Source organism: Lingula anatina, chromosome 5, assembly GCF_051362555.1.
Source record: "Lingula anatina isolate TDL-2025a chromosome 5, LinAna3.0, whole genome shotgun sequence".
Lineage (NCBI taxonomy): Eukaryota > Metazoa > Brachiopoda > Lingulata > Lingulida > Lingulidae > Lingula > Lingula anatina.
The window spans coordinates 25,521,937-25,545,509 of NC_141771.1; the positions used below are offsets into that span (position 1 = coordinate 25,521,937).

General features: G+C 38.9%; 3 protein-coding genes across 7 annotated transcripts; 1 reads left to right on the top strand and 2 right to left on the bottom strand.

Annotated features, from left to right (window-relative positions):
* The first annotated feature begins 1,072 nt into the window (after positions 1 to 1,072).
* On the top strand, positions 1,073 to 23,400 carry LOC106159409 (uncharacterized). Its single transcript, XM_087014125.1, has 10 exons — positions 1,073 to 1,087; positions 1,412 to 1,652; positions 1,800 to 2,369; positions 2,646 to 2,748; positions 3,450 to 3,588; positions 3,922 to 4,139; positions 21,610 to 21,679; positions 22,026 to 22,098; positions 22,826 to 22,998; positions 23,287 to 23,400. The coding sequence occupies exons 1-10, from the start codon at positions 1,073 to 1,075 to the stop codon at positions 23,398 to 23,400; spliced, it is 1,716 nt and encodes a 571-aa protein (XP_086870251.1).
* Positions 4,800 to 6,841, bottom strand: LOC106178033 (uncharacterized). Its single transcript, XM_013561028.2, has 2 exons — positions 6,739 to 6,841; positions 4,800 to 6,332 (listed from the first exon to the last, which is right to left on the bottom strand). The coding sequence occupies exon 2, from the start codon at positions 6,290 to 6,292 to the stop codon at positions 5,153 to 5,155; it is 1,140 nt and encodes a 379-aa protein (XP_013416482.2). The 5' UTR covers positions 6,293 to 6,332; positions 6,739 to 6,841; the 3' UTR covers positions 4,800 to 5,152.
* Positions 7,637 to 10,886, bottom strand: LOC106154696 (uncharacterized). Of its 5 annotated transcripts, none has more exons than XM_087012356.1 (2): positions 10,758 to 10,886; positions 7,637 to 8,908 (listed from the first exon to the last, which is right to left on the bottom strand). In XM_087012356.1, exon 2 carries the CDS (start codon positions 8,888 to 8,890, stop codon positions 7,733 to 7,735), a length of 1,158 nt encoding a protein of 385 aa, XP_086868482.1. In that variant the 5' UTR covers positions 8,891 to 8,908; positions 10,758 to 10,886; the 3' UTR covers positions 7,637 to 7,732. The 5 variants fall into 5 exon arrangements, with proteins under 5 accessions (XP_086868482.1, XP_086868480.1, XP_086868479.1 ...); XM_087012354.1 differs by having other exon boundaries at positions 7,637 to 9,037; positions 10,758 to 10,875; XM_087012353.1 differs by lacking the exon at positions 10,758 to 10,886 and adding an exon at positions 10,391 to 10,723.
* Positions 23,401 to 23,573: the final 173 nt, after the last annotated feature.

Here is a 23,573-nt window from a genome sequence, read left to right on the forward strand (position 1 = left end):
TCTTACGTGTACTGATTATACCAGAGATTTTCCAGTCCCAAAAATGTAGGGGAAATAAAAAATTGTTCTCCTTCATTGTTTTCTAACATCAGTCAATTCTTGGTGTGAGATCAGCATACAAAAGATTTTCCAAATCTTAAAATTGCGTGGTATAAAGGGCAGCATACAATCAGCATAAAAAATTCCAAATATGAAATTAAATTTCCTTATCAGTTGCTGCTTAAATATCAGCATGGATCTGAATATAAAATTCTTTTAGAAAATATTTCTTCTGAAATTCCTCTATTTTTAATCTTACAAACCAGTCTCTTTGAGGATTCTTTGCAAGTCTAAGAAGATTTCCGATATTTGCCTTTTTCTCCGATGATTAAGAAAATTCTACAATTTACCAGTTTGGTCCTCTTTGGAAAATGTAAAATTAACCAATCGTTTAGGAGATTTTTTGACTGTTGCCCTTGGCGTGTGGTTCGGGCCTGCTAAAGGGCCCCGAAAAATTATTGGTGTTTTGGAGGGGAAACGGTGCCCTTTGGTACGGCTTAGACCTATGATTCAGCTAGTCAAAATTCCAATTTCAAGAGGGGGGTATTGGTATGGTATATTTTTCAGAAACCGAAAGAGGGGTCAGGGGGCCCCTCTAAATCCGCCACTGGATAATAAACGCTGGATTTTCAAGAACGCCATGCAGTGCAGTCCTGGATGTTACTTGGGCTTGTCTTGTGGTCTTCTTGATGCGGCACCCCCTGTCGGCCGTAATGCAGCGCGTTGACAGACGAATGTTTGTGAAAGGTTGGTGCGAGTTTATAAATGAATCATGACTTGATTTGCAGCAATTAGTAACTAGTTTCACATGAAAAGGATTCTATAGAGTGCTGCAGTAAAGAAATTACTTGTGTTCTGGTGTGTCTTTTGAAAAAGTTAAAAAATATCACGTTGTTTAACGCTTGTTAATTGTCACTTTTGCATGCCCCCCCCCCCCCCCCCCCCCACTAACACTTTATTGGCTTTAAATTATTTTGGTAATTTATTTAATAATTCTTCAATGTTTTACAAGAAACTTTATAAGAAATTAAATATGAGGCCATCACGGGTAAAAGTATGATGTAATTTCATTGGTCAAAGAGCTTACAAAAATATGGAGAATTGCATCGACTTTTTGTTAAGTTTGTCCTATTATATCAAAGTGGACAGGGATTTCATTTCACCCAGACATGAGCTTTTCCATGGAAAAGCAGAATTCCGCATTTTTAATTCAATTCTGAGGGTTTCTGAGATTCGTCAAGGTTAGGTATTGGTTCCCACAATACAATAAATCTTTTTCTACTGTCTTTGTTTTGTCAAATGACTAAAAAAAGTTTATGGAATTTTATGTCATAGTTTTTTAATTTATTTTATGCTCTTATTTATTTTCTAGATGGAGAAAAATCCAAAGGATAATCTTTTTTCTAATGAAGGATTATTGGTAGATGAAAGAGGTGCAGATAAAGGACCAAGAAATGGAGTAGGTCAGGATTCATCTCAACCAGTAACAGAGGCCCTTCATTGTGACACAACCTACAAAATTGACCAAAATCATGAAAATATTGTTGAGAATTCAGCCAGCTTTCTGGTTGGTGGTCGTGGTGTTGTCAGGCCCCAGAGGTCAAGACTTCCAGGTGAGAGTTCTCTGCTTTAGGAACAGTGACAGGATATAGTTGTTTGTCCTATTAGTGTTTTTAATACATGTGCTATTTTCCACTTGTGTGATATGTAGTACAAGTACTGAAATGTTGTAATTAAATGGGGTGCTTGTTGTTTTTTAGTGCGAAGGTATCAGTTTGTAGAACCATCTTATCCACTGCGCCAGGCAGATGACATGACAGGTAGACTGCACCAGGCAGATGACATGACAGGCAGACTGCGCCAGGCAGATGACATGACAGGCAGACTGCGCCAGGCAGATGACATGACAGGCAGACTGCGCCAGGCAGATGACATGACAGGCAGACTGCGCCAGGCAGATGACATGACAGGCAGACTGCGCCAGGCAGATGACATGACAGGCAGACTGCGCCAGGCAGATGACATGACAGGCAGACTGCGCCAGGCAGATGACATGACAGGCAGACTGCGCCAGGCAGATGACATGACAGGCAGACTGCGCCAGGCAGATGACATGACAGGCAGACTGCGCCAGGCAGATGACATGACGGGCAGACTGCGCCAGGCAGATGACATGACGGGCAGACTGCGCCAGGCAGATCCCACTGAAGAGCTGACTGCAGTGGAGGCTGTTGAAAGCCGTAGTAGGGAACAGAAATATGTGAGGCATGGGGCTGCTCAGATGCAGGCTCATACTACAAGGAAACCAAGAAACACAGTTCAAACCAAAGGTGAATAACTGAAGTACTTATCTCTTGCTTAAAGCTATTAAAGTCATTGACATGGCAGAAAAATTTCACAACCTATGATGGAATTACCTTCATCATTTGTTATTTTAACTGTAATACAAAAATGTATGAAGTACTTCCTTTTTAATGCCATTGCTGTTGTTGAGATTTAATTGTGATTGTGCTTGGTTGTGATTGTGTTGATTTTGACTCAAATATTTGTCTGTCTGTCTGTCTGGTGCCATTGTTGATTCAACCCTTGGTGACTAATGATGCCAGTTTCAGCTTCCCATTTCCTGCTGAGTCCAGTAATATCTAATGTTAACTTGACCAAGACAAAGGAACTCCAGAGAATAAATTCCTCCATGAGGATAGTAAAAAAGTAAGACCATCCTTGTCAAAGGTCTATTTGAACTTGTAAATCACCCATACAATATATCATATTATCCTGAACCTATGTGTTGCATTCAGTAAAGTGTCTAGTATTCTTTTGTTCAAGACTAATTATATCCAGATGTCAAATAATTCCTTGAAGTAGATAAATTCCTCCCATCATAGCTGATAACTATAGCAGTCTTCAGTGCTCTGTTTGATGTGTATGATGAGGGTCACGGTGGTGGGAGTGAGGGGGGGGGGAGGGGCAGTCATCTTAGTCCATGTTAAATGAAATCATCAAATCACAGTAAAGTTTATTTAGATCTCACTGATGATGTGCATTGAAAATCTTGAAAATCATGAATCACCGAGAATAATGACTTTGTATCACAAAGAATGTAGAATAAAAAGCTGCATTAACAGGTCACAGGAATAGGGTGCATCATGAGTTATTCAGAATAAAACAAACCTTTCATGTTTAAATTATTGTTTTTCTTTTTATCAAGAGCTTATAAAATACAAGTTGATACATACAGAGTTAATGAAACTGTTCTCTCAAACCTTTCATGCATCTCACAAAATATAATGTGGCTTTCACAGGTAACAAAATCACCCCATGGTCCCCTCTATGATGTACACTATGTATATGGTAGCAATAATCTTTGTAGAAATGACCATCTAGGTTGACCATACATGATATTGTTTTAGATTGGGTAGATCAGTGCCGCCCTCACCTGGTCAAGTGGACACAATGGACCAAGGTATCCAGGTGGACCTAGCTGACCTGTCCACTACAACACCACTGTCCTCTACACCTGTGGACATGAAGTTCACATCTCAGAGAAATGTAAGTTAGAATGCAGTGTGTTCTAAATCTCACTGAGAAGTTAAAATAGCTGAAATATTGGTAGCAGCCCAGTGTGTAGTTGTAGGATCAGTCCATCTCTGAGGGGTTTCTCACAAAATTGCTTTCAGCTTAAGCGGCTTAGATGTCTGGCACGCCTACTGAAGCTGCTCAATGATAATTAATTACCCCCTGCTTCAAAAACTGTGACAGACATCTAAACCGCTTCAGTTGATTGCAATTTAGCGAGAATCCCACTGGAGGTAGATCGATCCACAGTTAGTACAATGGAGTTTGGGAATCGTCCCATGAAAGTATTGGTATTTTTATTTGAAGGTGTCAACAGCCAAGTGTGTAGCCTATCATTTGAACACAGGCAGGAAGTGGCTATGGGGGCGGAGGTCAGGGCGGTCAGTTGGTAGAGATGACGTTAACCAGCAGAGGGCGCTGAGATCAGTGTGGTCAGGAGGGTCAGTGTCTGACTTCAGAGATGACGGGACAGAAAATGTGGTTGACATGTTCCTAGAAGACTTAGCCAGGACTGAGAACAGACAGTGAGTATCACAAGTCTACATACAACAACACACAGCCAGGACTGAGAACAGACAGTAAGTATCACAAGACTACATACAACAACACACAGCCAGGACTGAGAACAGACAGTGAGTATCACAAGTCTACATACAACAACACACAGCCAGGACTGAGAACAGACAGTGAGTATCACAAGACTACATACAACAACACACAGCCAGGACTGAGAACAGACAGTGAGTATCACAAGACTACATACAACAACACACAGCCAGGACTGAGAACAGACAGTGAGTATCACAAGACTACATACAACAACACACAGCCAGGACTGAGAACAGACAGTGAGTATCACAAGACTACATACAACAACACACAGCCAGGACTGAGAACAGACAGTGAGTATCACAAGACTACATACAACAACACACAGCCAGGACTGAGAACAGACAGGGAGTATCACAAGACTACATACAACAACACACAGCCAGGACTGAGAACAGACAGTGAGTATCACAAGACTACATACAACAACACACAGCCAGGACTGAGAACAGACAGTGAGTATCACAAGACTACATACAACAACACACAGCCTGTTTAATAGAAAAGTAACTTATATTTTATATTTAATTCATTTATTTATATTTACTTAAACTATTATTAAAATATAAGTGACTGATCCTATTCAAAATAAAACACACAGTTTACCTTCACACAGTAGAGCCTGCATGACTTGCATTGATATATTGAGTCGCCTTATAAACATAGATATCGCTTATTGTGATTTACTTGTAAAAAAAAAAAAAAAGCTACTAAATAACTTACACACTTTTAGTGCATGGCTGCTGTTTCATAGGGGCAATTTACAATATTTATAACTATGACATCAACAACATTTGTGAACATATGTAAAAGTTTTATGATATTAGTCATATGTCTTAATTCCATTGTCTCAGGGCGCATTCCCATAGATTTTAGATCGATCTATCCCCGTGGGGAGTCTCACTCCATTACTGTCAGATAATCCGGCTTAAATGTCTTGGTGTTGTCTCCTTGCCATCAACACATCTCTGATCATTGCCTTGAACTCCTGTCTGTAAGCCTTGCAATTCAAGCAGTACAGGAAGAAATTAGATGCGTGATTCATGTAAAACATGAGCACAAACAGTGTAAACATCATGGAGTTGACGGCTTTCTCCTGTGGTGTGGCTGCGGCATGGATGTCGTAGATTCCAGCCTGGATGAGGTTGAAGCCAATGGTCAGTATCCAATAGCAGACAGTGATGGATATCACCAGGCGGGTCATCTCTTTCATGTGCTCTTCCCCTCTCCGTGCCTCCACCATGACCTCCTCCTCTGTGTCCATGGGGTGTAGAGGGTCAGGAATACGGCCAGTCACCTGGACATCTATACTGACCAGTTTGTGACGGACTCTCATCTTCCACAGAAGCCATCCATTCAGTATAGGCAGTCCAATGTAGGGGATCCCCCCATACAGCACCAGAACTATATATCTGTACACAGAGTAGTACTGACGGTCTGCTGCAGACAATACACTGTCTGTGCTGTGGAACAGGTTCCAACAGATACTAACACTGCCATTTTGATGCTCTAGAAATATCTGTGTAGTTAACACTGGAATGTTGAGGAAGAAAAAGAACAGTGCCAGGGATAGGATTGCTATTGCGGTTCTCTTCACAGAGAAATAGACAACATGTGCATCAGAGTAGTCAGCCTTGAGAAGTCTCTCTGTACTCAGCAGGATGAGAAGAGACGAGGTGAGCTCAGGACCAAAATATTCTGCTGAGATTGTCACAAATTTACAGACACCCTCATTGGCTGTCATGGAAGGAATGTCAAGGTCATAGTTAGTCCAGTAGAAAAATCCACAAATTAGAACTAAGATATCTCCTAAGGCAACGCCCTTTAGTATCATGCAGCTAGGGGCCCAACGTAAAGGTTTTCGTGAGAAAACAGCAAGTGCCAGGATGTTACAGCAAATACCAACGACTGAAATGAGAGGGCGGCCAATAATGCGTAGAGTGTAGGCAGCACTTTCCAGTGAGTTGTTGTAAGAATGGCCCAGATTTCTGCCTTCTATGGTCTGGGCCGTATATTCCAATGTGTTGTTGTAAGAGTGGTCTAAATTTGTGATATCTAAGCCATCCATGTCCTCTAGATGATACTTGGGACAACAGGTGCTATCATACCTGGGGGTATAGGGGAACAAATGCTGCAGACTTATTGGATTCCATATATAGTTGATTAAGTAGAGTTTGAAGAGGGAGTGTGTGTGTTTGTGTGCATGTGTATGTGTGTGTGTATGTGTGTGTAAGAGAGAGAGAGAGAGACAGAGAGAGCTATGCCACTGTAGCAGATTAAATCAAGACAGAAAAAAAAGAGCAATTTGAAACATCATGTTTTTAGAAGCGTCTGTTGGTTCATTAGTACAACTTATTTTTGTCCATAAGATGATTATACTGTACAGTGGAGGTAACCTCTTTGCTGTGATATAATTACTATACAGTAGTTAACTTATTCCATAGCTATTACAGACTTTCTTTTACATAATTATATGTTTAAAAAAATGTTTCACAGTGCACAAATAATACTCACCTCTGCTAGATAGTGTCAGTAATGACTGCTTGTTCATATGACCTCAGTGTGGTGGGGAGAGTATATATCCTGTTATCTGGATTGGGTGATAACATGGTATGCTCTGGAACAGTGCAATGGAGAGAGTGATCGAGTGACTAGGGTTACCTTTATCTGTCCTGTCCGTGATAATTTTGTTATCAACCACATAAATTAGTGAGTCAAAGTTTTTTATACACAGTGCTGCATGCATGTTATATTTTATTCAACAGGTTATGTGAAGTAAATAAAGTTACATATTGTTACAATGCACAATTATAGACAATGTTCCAGGGAGAGACAGAGAGACCATTTCTGCTGTCCCTCAGTGAAAAACCACCCCATATAATAACCCTGTACTTATAGTTGATGAACTAGAAGACTGGTCTGAGAAGAGGATGCCATTCTGTAGTAATGTGCTGGCATTTTGACCAGTGATTTAATCACACCACAGTTTATACTTGTCTTCACTCATAGTTACATCATATTTTATAGTATTAAAAAAAGTTCAAGCTTTGGTTGTTGGATGTAAGGATAATTCTGATTCTGCCTTATAATACATATCTATCAGAAGCTGATAAAATATTTGATCACTATAATCCTCATTTTTAATGATAAAGTTAATAGAAGTGGTTCATGGTGTCCATTGTCAAAGATTCTGACTCTTCATTCAAGTTTGGCAATATTGAAACTCTTGGTAGGGGGCGTTGTGTGCCATTTTGAAAATTGACAATTTACTAACCTAAATAATTGTCATGCATTCAAAAGTTGTCACATTCATGTTCAACATCAAATTATGCCTTGTAAAATATCTGATAATGAAAATATTTCAGATTCCCTCTATCTTTATATGAATCATGAAGTTATTTTCCATTGTCACTCTATAGAGGTCTGCCATTACTAGTGGCAATATATGGAGGAGGGTATTAGTGAGGACAGCCTTATATGAAGTTATTTCCATTTAACTCATGTCACTCTATAGACGTCTGTCATTATTAGTGGCATGGAGGAGGGTATTAGTGAGGATTGCCTTGGTTTTCTTTGTCTTCCTCATTATCATGTCCTTCAGCTCCTCTCTGTACACCTTACAACTGAGGCAGTAGAGGAAGAAATTGGAGGCGTGATTGAGATAAAACAACAGTACAAACACAGAGTAGATCATGGCATTGACTGCCTGTTTATGCTCAGTCTTTGCATTGTGGATCTTATACAGATGTCCTTGGATGATGTTGTAGCCCATTGTAAGGAGGCAGAATGATGCAGTGACCAGGATTACCAGCCGTGTCAGTTCACGCTTATCATGCTCCAACTTCTGTGTGTGTACCAGCAGCTCTTCGTCCTCATAGTGAGGGTGGTCTGGGTCTGGAATTCTCTCAAAGTTGTCTTCATTGATGCTACGGTACTGCTTACGTGTGATCCAGTACAGCCATCCATTGAGCAGCGGGAGACCCACATATGGGAGGAGGCCGTAGAGGGTGAGCACCAGGTACCTGTAGAACAGGAAGTAGTTCTTATCGGTGGAGTTGAGGGCCTCCTCCCCATTGTGTTCCAATATGTTCCAGCAAACCATCCCCAGGCAGGGATCCTCCAGGTAGATATGTGCTGTCAACACGGGGATGTTCAGAAGAACCAATACCATAACCAATACAACTATAGCCACAGCAGTCCTACATGGGGTGAAGTACTTCTCATGGAGGTCTCTGTGACCTGCCTTCAAGACTCTCTCAGCTCCTAGGAGGAGCAGCAGAAATACACTCAGCTCTGGTCCAAAGTATTCTATAAAGGTGACAGCTTTACATGTGAACTCATCATGGCTCAGAGTGGGTGTGAGCAGGTCATATTCTGCCCAGTAGAAATAGCCATGGGTTAAAATGAAGATGTCTGCCACAGCTACTGCTGTCAGGATCATACAACTTGAGGTCCTACGGAAAGCTCTTTGTGAGAAGACAGCAATGGCCAGAAAGTTACAGATGATACCTATACTGTAGATGAGAGGGCGTCCCACCACACGCATGTCATAGGCTGCATGCACCAGTGTGTTGTTGGGAAAACGTTTCAAAATATGTGCAGTAGTGATAGCCTGGTTAGCCCATTCAACCTCACAGCTGACATTAGAAGAGTTGCCAAAATACATCCTCAGAACAGGGCAGGTCTGAAAGAATATATGTAATATTAATATAGTATATTTACAGTGGATACTAGTGATAGCCTGGTTAGCTCACTCAACCTCACAGCTGACATTAGAAGAGTTGCTAAAATAAATCCTCAGAACAGGGCAGGTCTGAAAGGATATATGTAATATAGTACATTTATGTTGATTTTTAAACAGATAAGTTAAATGAAAACAACAGATATATTCTTCAACAACTCTGGATATTCCCCAAATTTTCTGGTTAACTTGATATATTGCATCATCAATTTTGGGGAGAGACAGAAGATAGAATCAGCTTTCATGAACATTTTACTAAGGAAGCTGGTTAAATCTCTCAGTTTTGAGTACCCATCTGATCATTGAAGTGTATTAGGCCACATTACAGTACAGTACAATACAATACAATACAATACAATACAATACAATACAATACAATACAATACAATACAATACAGTAAATTTTATTTCATGTCGGGTATAAATTGAAGGGAAACATTAGCTTTGCAGCTATTTACTGACTGGGTAAGGACAAACATTTTTACAATAATGCAATATTTACACATGAAGTCTAGTAAGATAGTAAATGGGAAATCTATAGGTATTAAACTGATGATTGAGGGTATGGAATTCCTTTTGCGTTCCACGTGATTGGCCTTATTTTTTTAGCATGATGCGTTATTTTAGCTCAATATTCTGCGTGAAATGTGATTCGGGAATTCTTGCATAGTGATATTGGTGATCGGCCTGAATATATCTTTCTGATTGGTGATTGAACTGTTTTAATTCTTGGTGATTAAAGCTCTGAGTTGCCTATGATTATAGATTGCAATGAAGAAATATAAATGCAGATATTTTATATTTTCAAGGGCTTTTTCATTGTTTTAAGTCAGCACAAAGAAAGATGTATTATTGAATAATTAGATGCAGGAAAAAAACTCATTTTCAGTATTTGGATGATAATAAAGGGTTACAATAGCTTAACATCTTACTGGTTACTTTTTATAAAGCTGGCCCTCTTTTATGAATGGATTGTGTTACTTGCACACAATATATTAATGCATGTTTGCTCACTGTGTTACTGGGTCAGTACATATAGCTTGATTACTCATTGTAGCATGAGATGTTATCCCTGTGTAAACAGACTGTATACATGTATAACCACAGAGGTGTCATCTCTAGTACCCTATAATTATCTCTGTTAACTAAATAATTACTTTTGGTATAACAAAAGGCAACAAAAAGATAATTAATATGAAGCGTTCTTTCTGAGCTTAACTGTATACGTACTGTATATAACTATATTTAAGATCATACGTGTACTAGCTAGACTAGTGTACTATAGTATAGTGAAAGAACTGATTATGGTAGGCCTGGTAAAAAACACAGTAGACTGACTGCTGTGTATAAAACAGAACAGTAAAGTCCAGTGATAATAGCACTTGTTGATAATATACTTGAGGAAGTGAACTAATGTTTACCTACTGTATGGTCCTTGTGCTGCTTAGAGTGGGCTTATCTCTATTATCTTCTGAACAATACACAGAGTTAAGATTGAAGTGTCCTTACACGCTGTCAATTATCTTATTTGTCTGTTAAATTAACTGCTGCACAATACCCCCTCAGAGTGCAGGCTGAAAGACGCTATGTACTTCCTTGTCTTTACTGTTTCTTTTTTGACTTCCTGTAAGTTTCCCAGTAAGACAGTAGGTCATGCTGCTCTGAGTCATGGCACACTGTGCAGTATAGTAAACACATACATGGAGAGAATATTGTTGTGACTGTACATGTGATATAATTGGTTATTTTCTGAATACTTCTACATTGACTCTTGTGACTGCAAAGTACTTACACATAATCTAGGTCATTGATTCATGATCAGCTGTGTATTTAAGTTGACAGTTTCGACGTTTTGCCACAGCAGTTGCTTATTAGTATAGCTATAGGAGTGGGGTGCCTGGATCATTGAAACATGATTTTATTGTAAACTCCAATCACAAGGTTTTGTGGTCAGAGCTGAAAAGGTTGCACATGCTGGGGGCCATAAATTAGTATGCTAATCTCTTATCATGGTATAATGATTGATACGATGGGTATCAGCTAGTTTTCATTTGATATAAATGACGAAAGAGCGATCTGTAACTGTGGTATAGGGTGGCCTTGTGTGTGTAATGATATACAAGTTGGGGCAGGGGTACAGTTTTATAGTACAATAAGTCATTTTATACATCTCATCGTCGGGTCATTGTTTACTATAGCACTTTGTCGCTGTGCATTGCGTACCTTTTTGCAATTGAGTCAGACTCAGTCAGTAATAGCTGGTGATTTTGTCTTTTTTGCGTTTCATTGACAATATTTTGGCTACCTAAGTAGGACAATGTGGCTCTTTGTTTTGAAATGACATTTCCATTGTTCCTTTGAACACGCAAAAGTCTTCACCAGGAAGCAGATAACACTTACGTCAATATACTTGCTTTGTAATAACCACCAAGGGGAAGAAACAAAAGCCTCACAATTAAGGCATCATCCTTCACACTGTAAAAGGTGTTAATTTCATGCTTCCCCAGCTAGAAAAGCAGTCCCCTTTGCAGTCTCCCTAGCAGTCCCCGCTTCCACAGCAGTCTCCTTTGCAGGTATCGTTAAGTTTGGAGGGAGTCCCCTTGGCAGTCTTAATTTGCATTTTTGGAACGCGCTGCCAGGGGGACTGCCAGGGCAGTCCCCCTGCCCTGGCAGGGCAGTCCCCCTGGCAGTCTGCTTGGCAGCCCCCTTAGCAGTCTGCTTGGCAGTCTCCCTGGCAGTCTTAATTTGCATATTTGGAACGCGCTGCCAGGGGGACTGCCAGGGCAGTCCCCCTGGCAGTCTGCTTTAGCAGTCTCCCTAGCAGTCTGCTTGGCAGTCCCCCTAGCAGTCTTCATTTGCATTTTTGGAACGCGCTGCCAGGGGGACTGCCAGGGCAGGCCCCCTTGCAGTCTGCTTGGCAGCCCCCCTTGCAGTCTGCTTGGCAGTCCCCCTGGCAGTCTGCTTGGCAGCCCCCCTAGCAGTCTGCTTGGCAGTCCCTCTCGCAGTCTACTCTGCAGTCTCCTTAGCAGTTTGCTTAGCAAAATAAAATTTGGCAAAATCTTTTTATCTATTTATTTATTTATTTATTTATTTATTTTTTTTTAAAGTCATATACATGTATATATTCTAATAATAATTATATTTATCAAAAGGAATCTAGAAATAATCTTTCTCTCAAGCATGTGTGTAAGTTCAAATCTAAATACAAAATTTTCCCTTGATCACAAAATGTATGTTATCTGATTCATTTATATCTAACATATTGGTTTATTTCTCTCCATACTATTTAGTTCAGTTAACTATTTTACATATATATTTTTCTACAAAGCCCATATTAGCAGAGGGCTGGGAATTCTACTGTACGTTATTTAATCATTCCAAAAACTCAGTCACAGAATTCACTGGCCAGGATTCATACATCGATACAGATCGACACATAAGAGCAATATTTCAAGTAATTTTAAAGGTTTTTTAACTAATGTGGGCAAGTTATACACTAAAACAATTTTTAAAGTGTACATACCAAAGGAAAAGAAGGCTCATTTCATTTAAATTTTGTATTTTTAACACATTGCATGATAATGAAAAGTACAAAGATCGATGTTTTAAAAGGTGTTATCCTCATCTGTGAATTATTGTCTATATTCATGTCAAAAACTGCAAAGTTTGAAATAATATTTTAATTGACAAAACGACCAAAATGGTTAAATGCAAACCTTTTTCTAGCCTAATAGCAATTTCAAGTACTTTTAAAAACCACAAACAGAATTCAAAGTGCTGGGCTAAAATTGAACACTTCCCAAAGCTCTATATGGATCCTGGTGCATCAGTAAACTATACATGTAGGAAAATACAAAACCAAAAGGACTTGCATGCTCACTTCTTATCCTGTCTCTGTCCTTCTTCATTTTTCTTTCTACATGCATTTCCTAAAATGTCTTCTAGCTTTTTCAATCCAGAAATCAATGTTTTCAGATTTCTTGCCTCTTCCTTAGAACATTTCTGACCTAGCTTCTGGCTTAGAGTTTTGAATTAATTAGCTCAACGGTTCTGTACTACTGCCTGTGCTGTATAGTTATTTGACCTCATTGGGCAAGCTATAGGTGAACTGTTTATATCAAACTGACAGTTAAGATAAACATGCCCCTGGCTTGAAATGAATTTAGTTTTGAAAGTTACCAGTTAATTTTAATCACAAGTCCAACTTAAATTGATGCTAACTGTGAGGTTTAAAATTTATATATTATGCAATTGTATATTATCATAAGACTTCAATTATTTGTCTGATTTCAATGAAAATTATAGCAATAATAAAGGATATTTTCACAGCATTATTAAAAAAATAAAAATCTAAAATATTTAATAAAAAATAAAAAATTTAAAAAATATAAAACTTCACTTAGTTAGTAATCAAAAGTTTAGCACATGTGCTTCTCAATTGCGGATAGAAACACTTTTTAAATAACTATTGGGTTGTTTATTGCATACGTTGGCCAATGTTGAAAATGTCAGTTATTTCAGTTTAGTTTGCAGTCCCCTGTGAAAATTTCTAAGTTATTGCAGCCCCCTTTGCAGTCTCCTGCAAAATGTTGAAGTTATTGCAGCCTCCTTTGCAGTCTCCTGCAAAATTTTGAAGTTATTGCAGCCTCCTTTGCAGTCCCCTGCAAAATATTGAAGTTATTGCAGCCTCCTTTGCAGTCCCCTGCAAAATATTGAAGTTATTGCAGCCTCCTTTGTAGTCCCCTGCAAAATGTTGAAGTTATTGCAGCCCCCTTTGCAGTCTCCTGCAAAAATGTTTAAGTTATTGCAGCCCCCTTTGCAGTCTCCTGCAAAAATGTTTAAGTTATTGCAGCCCCCTTTGCAGTCTGCCTGCTCAAGGAGACTGCACACTGGAGCCCCAGACTGCAAAAGGGCAGTCTCCCTGGCAGTCTCTTTGGCAGCCTGGGCTCCCGTGGGCAGCTGGGGCTCCCATTCTAGCTGGGTCTATTGTTTGCCCATGAATCATTATGACAAAATTGTAGGGTTGCCAGATCACTCGCGCTTCATTCAATTCTCCATATCTGCCCTGCAGCCTGGGATGAGTGAAACTTGACTGACCTTTGTTTACATCTGGAGATTCTCTTTATAATACGATCAGTGTGCATAAATAATGATATTTTCCATCTGGAAAAATATGTGATAATGTAACGATTCTTATTTTACGGATACATATATTATTACGAAAAATTAATTCCTGGTATAATACCCCCTATTTCAGCGCCTATTCCTGGCTGCGTTAATTATGGGGGGTTGGAAAGTAATCCGTTAGGACGCGGGAGTGATGATTGCTACTCTTACCAACGGTAAATCACCGATCAACTAAACTCAGCCATCTGGAGCAGAATCACCAACAAAAGACAAATTGGACTACATCTGCCCTCTTGTTGAAACATCTTATGTAAAAAAGGCGATGACGGTCAAAACATACATGCTTCGTGGTTTATTAAATGTTCATCGTATTTTTTCGTTCATTTTTCTTATGAGTTAAGCAGCTTCACCTCCGTGACACCCTTTTTATTTATTTAAACCATTGTTAGATAAACCATGGGTTTCACTCCAGATTTCACGATCGAGCAAGTGATCATGAGGAGAGTGTAGCATGCTATAGTTAGCTACCCCAAATATATACCTTACACCTCCAGGGTTTCACGATCGAGCAAGTGATCATGAGGAGAGAGTGTAACAGAGAACTTCATTAATGGTCGTCATAATTGGTGGTTGCCTTGGGGAAAATGAGTTACATGATTACATAATACGGATACATGATAACATAAGATTAATACTAAAATTTTCCCTGATACAAAATCCCCTATTTCAGCGCTTATTCCTGACTACGTTAATTACAGGGGATTAGAAAGTAATCTGTGAGGATGCAGGAGCGATATGATTGCTATGCTTACCAACGGTAAATCACCGATTTACTTGACTCCGCTACTTCGAGCAAAATCACTACCAAAAGACAAATTAAACCACGTTCGTCCTCTTATTAAAACAAAGAATGTAAAAATGTGATGTCGGTCAAAGAAGAGGCATGGGCTACGTGCTTCATGGTTTATTAAATATTCATCGTATTTTTTTAGTTCATTATTATAGCTTCACCTCGAGAGACCCTTTTTATATATTTAAAACACAGCACTCCACGGTTTTCGCGATCATGAAGAAAGGGAGTGTAGCAAAGAACCTCATTATGGTCGTAATAATTGGTGGTTGCATTGTAGGCCTAACCTTGTTCATTTTAGTTGACAGACTAAGCTAGAAGAAAGAACAGATCATTCCCAGATAGCAAGCATACGTTGGGCCAACGTAGGGGAATCGTTGGTTTGTTGGCACATAGTTGGCGTTGGTAGTAATACGTTGGCCCAACGTTGGCCCAACCACATCATAATATGCACAACATAACTGCAATATGCTTACGTTGGCCCAACGTTGGGCCAACGTATGCATATTTATTGCATACGTTGGCCTAACGTTGGGCCAACGTATCCAAATAACAACTCAATAGAAATGAATAATGTTTCTGTTATAATAAAAATGTTTCTGTTCACAACTGAGAATCACATGTGCTTATAAATATCTATTGATCAGTAACATAAGTTTTTAGGATAATTTTTTTTAATGAAGAGTTTGTCAAATTCCTTGGGTTAAAAAACAGTTTTCTGCTTTTATTTGTCTTCCAAGTTATATACTCTCATATATAGTACATAGACTTCACCTGTAAAAAAATAACTGAGTGAACAGATTTATATTTTTAAATAATGCTGTGAAACATATTTATTATTATTGCTATTATTATTATTGTTATTGAAATCAGAAAAATGATTGAAATCTTATTATAATGTACAATTGCACAATATATAAATTTTAAACTTTATAGTTAGCATCAATTGACTTTTGATTAAAGTAAACCAGTAACTTTCACTGGACCAGATTCATTACAAGCCAGGTGTTTATCTTAACTGTCAGTTTGATATAAACAGTTTGCCTACTGCCTGCTCAAACAGGTCAAATAACTATGCATAGCACAGTCTTAAGCGCGCCGTCCGTTGAGCCAATTCAAAAATCTAAGCCAGAAGGTCAGAAATGTTCTAAGGAAGAGGCAAGAATTAAGACTGAAAGCATTGATTTCTGGATATAAAAAGAAGACATCTTTTTGGAAATTAGAAAATGAAGAGATAAAGAGACAGGATAAGAAGTGAGCATGTACTGGTAAGTGACTTTTTAATTGTGTATTTTCCCATTATTTACTGATGCACCAGGATCCATACAGCCTTGAAAAGTGTTCAAATTTAGTCCAGCACTTTGGACTAGTTTAAATGTAACTAGTTTAAATGGCTCTAGTTTAAATGTAACTTTGAAAAGTACTTGAAAATGCTACAGTATAAGGCTTGAAAAAGGTTTGCATTTCAGCATTTTGTCTTTGTAAAAATATTATTTAAAACTTTGTAGTTTATTGACATGAATACAGACAATAATTCACAGATGGGGGTATACCTTAAGTTTTAATACATCATTACTTGTACTTTTATTTTCAACTTTTCATCATCAATGTGTTACACAGACAAAGTTAAAATGAAATGAGTCCTTTTTCCTTTGGTATGTACACTTTAAAATAACTGTATTAATGTATAACTTGCCCTCATTAGTTAAAAATAATTGAAAATAATTTCAATTAGAGCCTTAAAAGTCCTTGGAAACCAATTGTTCTTATGTGTCTGTATGAATCCTGGCCAGTAAATTCTGTGATAGAGTTGTTGGAATGATTAAATGATGTGGAATTTAGTGGTACATTACAGTTGTCTAAAAACTGAATTCATGGTCAAGTGTACACGTAAGAACTAATTTAAATAAATCACTATAAATTACTGCACACAAGACACACTTTTATAGTTAAGATATTGGCTGTTGCCTAACTTACATCTAAGATCTAATATACCGTTTATTAGATCTTAGCTTACATGTAGAAAAAGTGGGGAGATTATCATATAATACACACCTACTAGTACTAGTTTGTATATGAAAACAGTGATGGGGGAAGAGGTAAAGTCATGTTATGCACCATACCAATTCTAGCATTATATTTCAAGTGTTTTTAATATTTAAATTTGTAGGTGCAGCACACTCTTCTGTGACTGGTTAGACAAATATATTGAGGATACATCCAACTAATTGTGCTTTGCCAAAGATCACACAGGTGCCTGCAGGGCAGGAAAGAGAGAAAAACACACAAGATTGAACTCATATGACCACTGACTTGATTTTTATAGAGACAATGTCTGAGATTTTGCCTGAAGGAAGAGACTGTGATTTTATAGACTTGACATATAACTTATGAAAAGCATCTTACCTGACATTGACAAGGGTTTCTGGTTTAAATTTTGATTTAATGAAAATATTTTTAAATATTGAAATGAGGCAAAAAAGACTACTAGTAGAAAAATGCCTTGACTCCAGGAATAAGGTGATAAGTCATAGGACTGTAATATTTTTTCTTGATGTGAATCATGTAACAATTGATATAAGACACACTTATTAATGTTTAAATTTAATATTATAATATCTTATAAATTTTTTCTTTGTTGTTTTTTTGTATTATATTTCAATTCACATATCATTATTTAGTTGGTATAAGGTATTTGTTTTATGTAATGTTATGAATTAATTAAACAGTTCAAAACATATCACTAATCTTTTTGTTTCAACCACAACTATTAATTGACAATTTTCCAGGTGTAGTGTAAATGATCACAGGCAGATCAAGTCCTCTGAAGGATTCATCCCTTAGAAAGCTTTCTAATTTTTTCAGTCATATCTTGCAGTTTGCAGATTTCAGATGCTCAAGATATTTCATCAGGACATTGATCTGCCTGTGCATCAGACGTGTAATTACAGTGCCCTACGTGTACCTATGTGATTCCAAAAAAGTTATTTTGCCTTCAGCTCAATGTTGGGTCACTGTAAATCACCGTGCCCCTGGTTTTAGGTTGGGTCATAGTTTGTTGTGCAAATTGCAGATAACTTGGTGACCAGTTGGCCTAACGTTGGGCCAACGCGGATGCACTAGCTGTTGGTTACAGGTTGGGGAATTGTTGGACTAATGTTGGTTATTAGTTGGCCCAATGTAGGGCCAACGCAGTTTGGTTGGGTAATTGTTGGACTGATGTTGGTTACAGGTTGGGAAATTGTTGGACCAATGTTGGTTATTAGTTGGCCCAATGTAGGGCCAACGCAGTTTGGTTGGGAATACGTTGGCAGTGCGTTGGCATTCAAAAAACGTTCAGCCAACCGTTGGCCAAAGTGAGCACTTAGATGGAAACCCAACGTTGGGCCAACGTTGTACGGTCAACCAAGGCAACGTTGGGCCAACGTTGGCCCAACGTATGCTTGCTATCTGGGTTATCGCCTCTCTTTACTTAGGAACAATAATGTTGGCTAGTGGCAACATTTATAAGTTCTTTTATTTGGAAACTTTCCGATCCTTTGTCTGGGACTGCCGTGCAACGCCGTATAAATGACGTCCGAGAAACGGCGATAACGACAAAAGACGTCCTCGAACAGTTTTTGACTCACTGAAAATAAAAAAAATCAGTTAAGAAGTAGCCTATTAATGCCCTGGCAAATAACTTTTCGATGGCTCAGAGAGTTCTAGAATGAATGACAAGAAACGCCATTAGGGCTAATAATAGACTAAAAACTATCAGAGTGTATACCTGTCTTACTTTATTTCTAAGGCCATCTTGTGATACGAGTCATGCTACACTACAATAGAGGGGGTAGCAGTGGATGATTTAATACAGGGATACCATTGATAGTATATCAATAGAAAATTGCGATCCTCAAATGTTTTTAATTCATTAAATATAAACAGTCTTTCCTCGTGCAATATGGGTCTGGTATAGTTGTATTGGCCTATCAGTTGGAAACACGTGCTTCGTCTACAATTGCAAATGGCGGAGGTGCCGTGTTAGTTATTGTCGTAAAATTAGCTGGATACGTGCACGTGATCCATATGAGTACATGTATATGGTGGTCAGGGTAAGAGCTCTATATTACCCTCCCCCCTCCCCAAACCTCTGATCCTATATATATGCACCTGCCTAGAGATCATATAGTGGAAATAAAGTGGTATATACGAGGATGCTGTGTTTATACTGATATATGATACAGTTTACTGATCAATTTTCATACAATACAATATAATAAATTTTATTTCATGTCGGGTATAAATTGAAAAGAACTATTCACCGCCTGGGTAATGACAAACATTTCTACAAATAATTAATGCAATATTTACACATGAAATCTAGTAAGATCATAAATGGAAAATCTTTCTACTAAAATATATACAAATACATGTCCACATGAAATCTACTAAGATAGAAAATGGAAAATCTTGATACTGGAAAACATAAATAGTCTGCAGCCAGCAGATGTGCTGAAAATTCTAAATAACACCTTAAATGAAAATATTTCCCACACCATGCTTTTTTTATGAAAAAAAAAAAAAAATTAAAAGAATATAATATAATTTAAATCAATGAATTGTATCCAAAGTATATAAGGGCCGGTACTAATTAACAATGCAGTCATCTTTAGCAAGAAGAAGACAGTTGAAGTCTGCACATCCAGGATAAAAGCTCTGTAGACATACAGGGTATATGGGGACATCCTTATATATTCAGAGGGTTTATTGTTCTGAGAGGGTTTATTGTTCAGAGTGTCTATATTCTGAAGACTGTATACTGGTTAAGGATCCAACTGAGTTAAATAATCGACTGCTGTTCTGAGGGTCCACTTTTCCAAAGGGTCCGCAATTCTAAATAACGCTATTCTGAGAGTCATATTTTCTGAAAAAGTTTATTGATGCAAAAGCTGCACTTGAATGAATTGTATTAGTTGCGTTATCATGTACTGTTTTTTGCATTTCCATTGTTTGCCCATCATTTCGCAACATGTGCATGAGTATATTGGGTATACATAGAACAAATTCCTAATAGCAGTATATACAGCATATGTTTTATTGACGATGCTGCTTTGTAATCTATAATAAATTATAAAGTTGGATTTCTTAGTTTTCACATGCGTACAGATCATTATTATAAGCAGTTCATGACTAAGAAGTGTTTTCACTGCTGTCACTTTGATCTGGGAGAATGCTGTGGTATTCTGACTGTTCAGTATTACAAGCAAACATATCTTTGAATGCCTTTCTGTAAGTCCTGCAACTGATGCAGTACAAGAAGAAGTTAGACGCATGGTTTAAGGAAAATAATAACATGAAAATTGAATACATCAGTGAATTGATAGCTTGTTGATGAGCAGTATATTTCTCAAGGTTGTAGATGTCGTAGATTCCACTTTGTATAGCGTTGAATCCAGCAGTGAGTAGCCAGAAAGCAGTAGTCACACATAAAACCATCCTGGTGATTTCCTTCATGTTGGTGTTCAAGTCCTCAGTAGTGGAACCTAGCAATGGGATGGGTATGGTGGTTTGGGGGTTGTCTGTGGTCTGAGAGAGCCCTTGCCTTGTCTCCCACCAAAGCCAGCCATTAAGTAGTGGTAATGTAAGGTAAGGTATAATACAATACAGGGAGAAAGATACCCACTTATGTACTGAGTAAAACTGGGCAGAACTGTTGCTGTGTGCCTTTAACTTCTCTATACTGTTATGGTTTATACTCCAGCATGTTTGAGTGCCATTCTGGTCCTTATAGTAGATATCTGAAGGACCTGGTATGAAAATTGGTAAATTGACAGCCAGTAGAAGTATTCCTGTTGTACAAATGGCCAGCCTGGTACGGGGCACTGTAAACCAGTGACTGTGCACAGCACTGGACCTTACTTTGAGCACTCTCTCAATGCTGAGGATGACCAGTAGGAGTGCACTGAACTCTGGAGCAAAGTAAATCATGAAGACAGCATAGCGGCACAGGAAAACACTGTGTGAGGAGTGGCGTGTCCTGATCATAGTGAATCCAGTAAAAGAAGCCATTGATGTTGACCAAGATGTCTGCCATAGCCACAGTTTTGAGGAGGATACAGCTCTGGGTTCTGTGGAAGATTCTTTGTGAAAACACCAGCAGGGCCAGAATGTTAAAGATGATTCCTAGAGAGAAGATGGTGGGTCGACCTACCAGGGTCAGCTGGTGGGAAGTTTGGTTTAAACCAGCCAGGCATTCATCTTCCTCTGGATTTCTTAGATATGGCTCTGATTCATGAGGAGTAAAGTGTGAAATACTGGCCATCTCTGGTGTTTTCCTCTCAGTTCCTCTGCTGTACTGAGCTATGGCTTCAGTCAGTAATTGTGCACTGTTCTATGTCATCTTATGCACATACTATTAAGGACCTGGTGATTAGCAGTCGTGATATCATAGCTTTGGAACAAAAGTGTGTCAAAAACACACTTGGCACATTTTATATCTTCCTTCTTACATTATCTGCAAATTGTATAGCTTTTTTGCTCACCAACTCAAAGAATATATATATCCATACAGACATATTCTACTGCTTTTTTTCACACAGGCACAGGTATGCATACACTAGCAGTATCATACAGCAACTATTCTTATACCTGCTAAATTATGTTCTAGCTGTTATTGTGATTCCAGGACCAGGATTGCCACTAAGAATGTGCGTGCTGGCATGAATTGGTTTGATCTGTGGAGGCATGACTTCAAGGTAGGTGGGAGACATGATGAGTGGTAGTGTGACCTGAAGGTGGGTGAGAGACATGACCTGAAAGTGGGTGAGACACATGACCTGAAGGTGGGTGAGAGACATGACCTGAAGGTGGGTGAGAGACGTGACTTCAAGGTGGGTGGGAGACATTGATACCATGACTTGAATTCTACCTGTTCAAGTATTACCTTCTTCTTTACATTTGTTAAACATTGATAGGAAGCAGCCTTTGTCCTCCCACATGTAGACAGATATTCGAATGTGTGAGGTCTAGCAGAGAAATCCTATATCCCACCTGTAGACAGCTATTTGTGTGATCTCTAACAGAAAAAATCCTATTTCTCAGGTGTGGTGGCACAGACAAGGACGAAAGAAGCAGGACTTTCCATTGTTCAATAAACAGATTATGACCATAGAAGGTAATTATAAGGAATGCATTAACTTTCGATAAACACTAGTTATCATGATTAGACTAAAGTATAAGGCTGGTAAACCCTCCCTCTTCTTATGTTAGACCCCTCCCACACTTTGACCCTCTTCTCTGTGAACCCCTCTCCTCTGCGAAGCATCTCACCCCTCTGTGAAGCTATTCCTTCTGTTAGCCCCACTCCACTGTGTGACCCACTCCACTGTGTGACCCACTCCACTGTGCGAGTCCATCTCTCCTGTGTGACCCACTCCCCTGTGTGACCCACTCCCCTGTGTGACCCACTCCCCTGTGTGACCCACTCCCCTGTGTGACCCACTCCACTGTGTGACCCACTCCACTGTGTGACCCACTCCACTGTGTGACACACTCCCCTGCCCAACTCCACTGTGCGAGTCCATCTCTCCTGTGTGACCCACTCCCCTGTGTGAGCCCCACTCCCAAATGTGAACCCCTTCTTTCTGTGAACCCATTCTGCTGTGTGAGCCCCATTCGCCTGTGTGAGCTCTTTCTCATGGACCATGTCAAGGAAGGTTATCAGTAGAAAGTGTCCTTAATGAAAACAGCCAGAAATAAATTTCATATTAAATGTCTAAAGTATTTGGAATTCAATTGAAGTGATTGGTTTAAATATGAAGTATTGTTTCCAAACTGAACAGAACTGTTTTTATCAACATCTCATTTCAAACAATTCTCTTAGTGTAACTGTCTTTTTGAAGGTCACTTTGGGTCAGGTTTGGTGTCTTTCTTTGTGTTCACTCGCTGGCTATGCCTCCTCAACCTTCTCCTGACTCTGTTCTGGCTCAGTTTGGTAGTGCTGCCCTCTGTAGTACACTTCAACTACTGCAACATCACACAGCCTTTCTACATCAGGAATTTACTGGATGGAGAGGTAAGTACATTTAATGTTTTATTGTTACATCCAACACAAAGTGGTTTGCTAGGATTGAGTGAGTCCTGGGTGTTGTTTTATATTGTCACAGCTAACACAATTGTTTTATAGGATGCTGTTAGTGAGTCCTGGGTGTTGTTTTATATTGTCACAGCTAACACAATTGTTTTATAGGATGCTGTTAGTGAGTCCTGGGTGTTTTATGGTGGGTACCAGGAGATGGTGGGGAGCTATAACCTGGCCTTGGCATACCTGTGTATGATACTAGTCACATATTTATATTTATAGGATGCTGTTAGTGAGTCCTGGGTGTTCTATGGTGGGTACCAGGAGATGGTGGGGAGCTATAACTTGGCCCTGGCATACCTGTGTATGATACTAGTCACATATTTATATTTATAGGATGCTGTTAGTGAGTCCTGGGTGTTCTATGGTGGGTACCAGGAGATGGTGGGGAGCTATAACTTGGCCCTGGCATACTTCTGCATGATACTAGTCACATATTTATATTTATAGGATGGTGTTAGTGAGTCCTGGGTGTTCTATGGTGGGTACCAGGAGATGGTGGGGAGCCA

Bases quoted from the DNA above. Each gene is read 5' to 3' on its own strand.
- LOC106159409 (XM_087014125.1), top strand. The intron at 2,370-2,645 runs GTGAATAACTGA...TAATGATGCCAG, and splicing joins AAACACAGTTCAAACCAAAG to TTTCAGCTTCCCATTTCCTG. The intron at 22,999-23,286 runs GTAAGTACATTT...TTATATTTATAG, and splicing joins GGAATTTACTGGATGGAGAG to GATGCTGTTAGTGAGTCCTG.
- LOC106178033 (XM_013561028.2), bottom strand. From the start codon at position 6,292: ATGGATGGCTTAGATATCACAAATTTAGACCACTCTTACAACAACACA.
- LOC106154696 (XM_087012356.1), bottom strand. From the start codon at position 8,890: ATGTATTTTGGCAACTCTTCTAATGTCAGCTGTGAGGTTGAATGGGCT.